Source organism: Propithecus coquereli, unplaced genomic scaffold (assembly GCF_000956105.1).
Source record: "Propithecus coquereli isolate 6110/MARCELLA unplaced genomic scaffold, Pcoq_1.0 Scaffold143, whole genome shotgun sequence".
In the NCBI taxonomy this organism is placed as follows: Eukaryota; Metazoa; Chordata; class Mammalia; order Primates; family Indriidae; genus Propithecus; species Propithecus coquereli.
In genome coordinates, this window is record NW_012138636.1 from 2,406,375 (window position 1) to 2,407,734 (window position 1,360).

General features: G+C 42.5%; 1 protein-coding gene across 1 annotated transcript in view; it reads right to left on the bottom strand.

Moving 5' to 3' along the window:
• The window catches only part of TXK (TXK tyrosine kinase), a 27,624-nt gene extending 26,472 nt beyond the window's left edge, over positions 1–1,152 (bottom strand). Inside the window, exons 1-2 of the mRNA XM_012639894.1 lie at positions 1,082–1,152; positions 1–60 (exon numbers count right to left, since the gene is read on the bottom strand). Of these exons, the coding sequence (XP_012495348.1) occupies positions 1–60; positions 1,082–1,152 (131 nt within the window). The remainder of the gene's footprint in view (positions 61–1,081) is intronic.
• Positions 1,153–1,360: the final 208 nt, after the last annotated feature.

Genomic DNA, 1,360 nt, shown 5'->3' on the forward strand with positions numbered 1-1,360 from the left:
TGAGTGTATTGTTCTGAAAGTCCTTCATCTTGGCTCAGGCTTATCTGTGTTCTCACTTGCCTTGCATTGAAAGGCAATCATGTTACAATGAGCATTTGCACTGCAGGTATAAACCCACCGGGATTCACAGAACCAACGGAAAAATCTGGGTATCTTCCCAACTGCCTTTTTATTGAGAAGGCTTCCTAACCCCGTCTCCCTGGGCAAATGACTAGCTCTCAGAACTTCAGTTTTCTTATCCAGGAACTAGAGATGCTCACAGCATGTAGAATTGTTGTGAAATAAAATTGAGAAAACATGTCACGTACCCAGGACAGAGTCTGGTACATGTTAGAGACATAAAATTATAATCGTGATAATGAAAAACTGTGTCTGCCACAGCCCTTGTCATTCTATATGCTTGTTGAATAGCATCTATTGTTATAAATAGACATGGTATAGTGATTAGGACATGAGTTCGAATCCCAGCTCCACCATGTCACAGTGTGGCCTTAGGTAGGCAAAGTAACCAACCTCTCTAAACTTCAATTTCCTCATCTGTAAAATGGGGATTGTAAAAAAAAAAACCATAGGTGGTTTTGAGAGTTATGTGAGCTAATGAATGTATAGTGTCTGATATTTAGGACACTCCTATTAAACACTAGCTGTGACTATTAACATGGTGCTTTGGGTTTAATTCTTACACTGTCATTTGCTGAGCACCAAAGTATAAGATACACTGATTGTTTTGGGAAGATACTCAGACAAAACTAAGATAGGATTCTTGTCCTGAAAAGGCAAAAAATACAGAGTGAAACTCCAACATATAAATAGCAAACATGACATGAATGTTAAGTAGAGAACCAGGCTGCACGGTGTGGGAACACGATGGAAGGAGCAACTGAATTTAAAAGGATCGAGAAAGGATGATCTGATATTTAAGCTGCGCCTTTAAATGAACGGGCATTCAACAGGGAGGACATGGGAGAAGGGGACCAGGCAGAGAGAATGGCAGATACAGAGGGACACGGAGACTCAAGAGATAATAAAGACACTGTGAATTCGTTAATTTCCAAGAAGTTGCCCTCGGAAGCAGACTCACCGCTTCTGCACTGAACAGCAGCAACAGCAACAGAAGATGGACTGGATGGTGTTATCTGAAAAGCAGATCATTCTCAACTGTTAGAAAGCCATGAGTCCAGGGCACTGGCTAGGTGAGGCTGGTGGTTCTATTCCGAAAGAGGAAGTCCCCAAGGGCAGGGGTGACAGGAATTGTTACAAAGGACGTGAAAGTCTTGACCGTGCCCCTCCTTCACTAGTGGAAGACAAAAAACTGTCACGAAGGCAAAACGTAAGTTTACTGGCACCCTGGCCAGTGTGG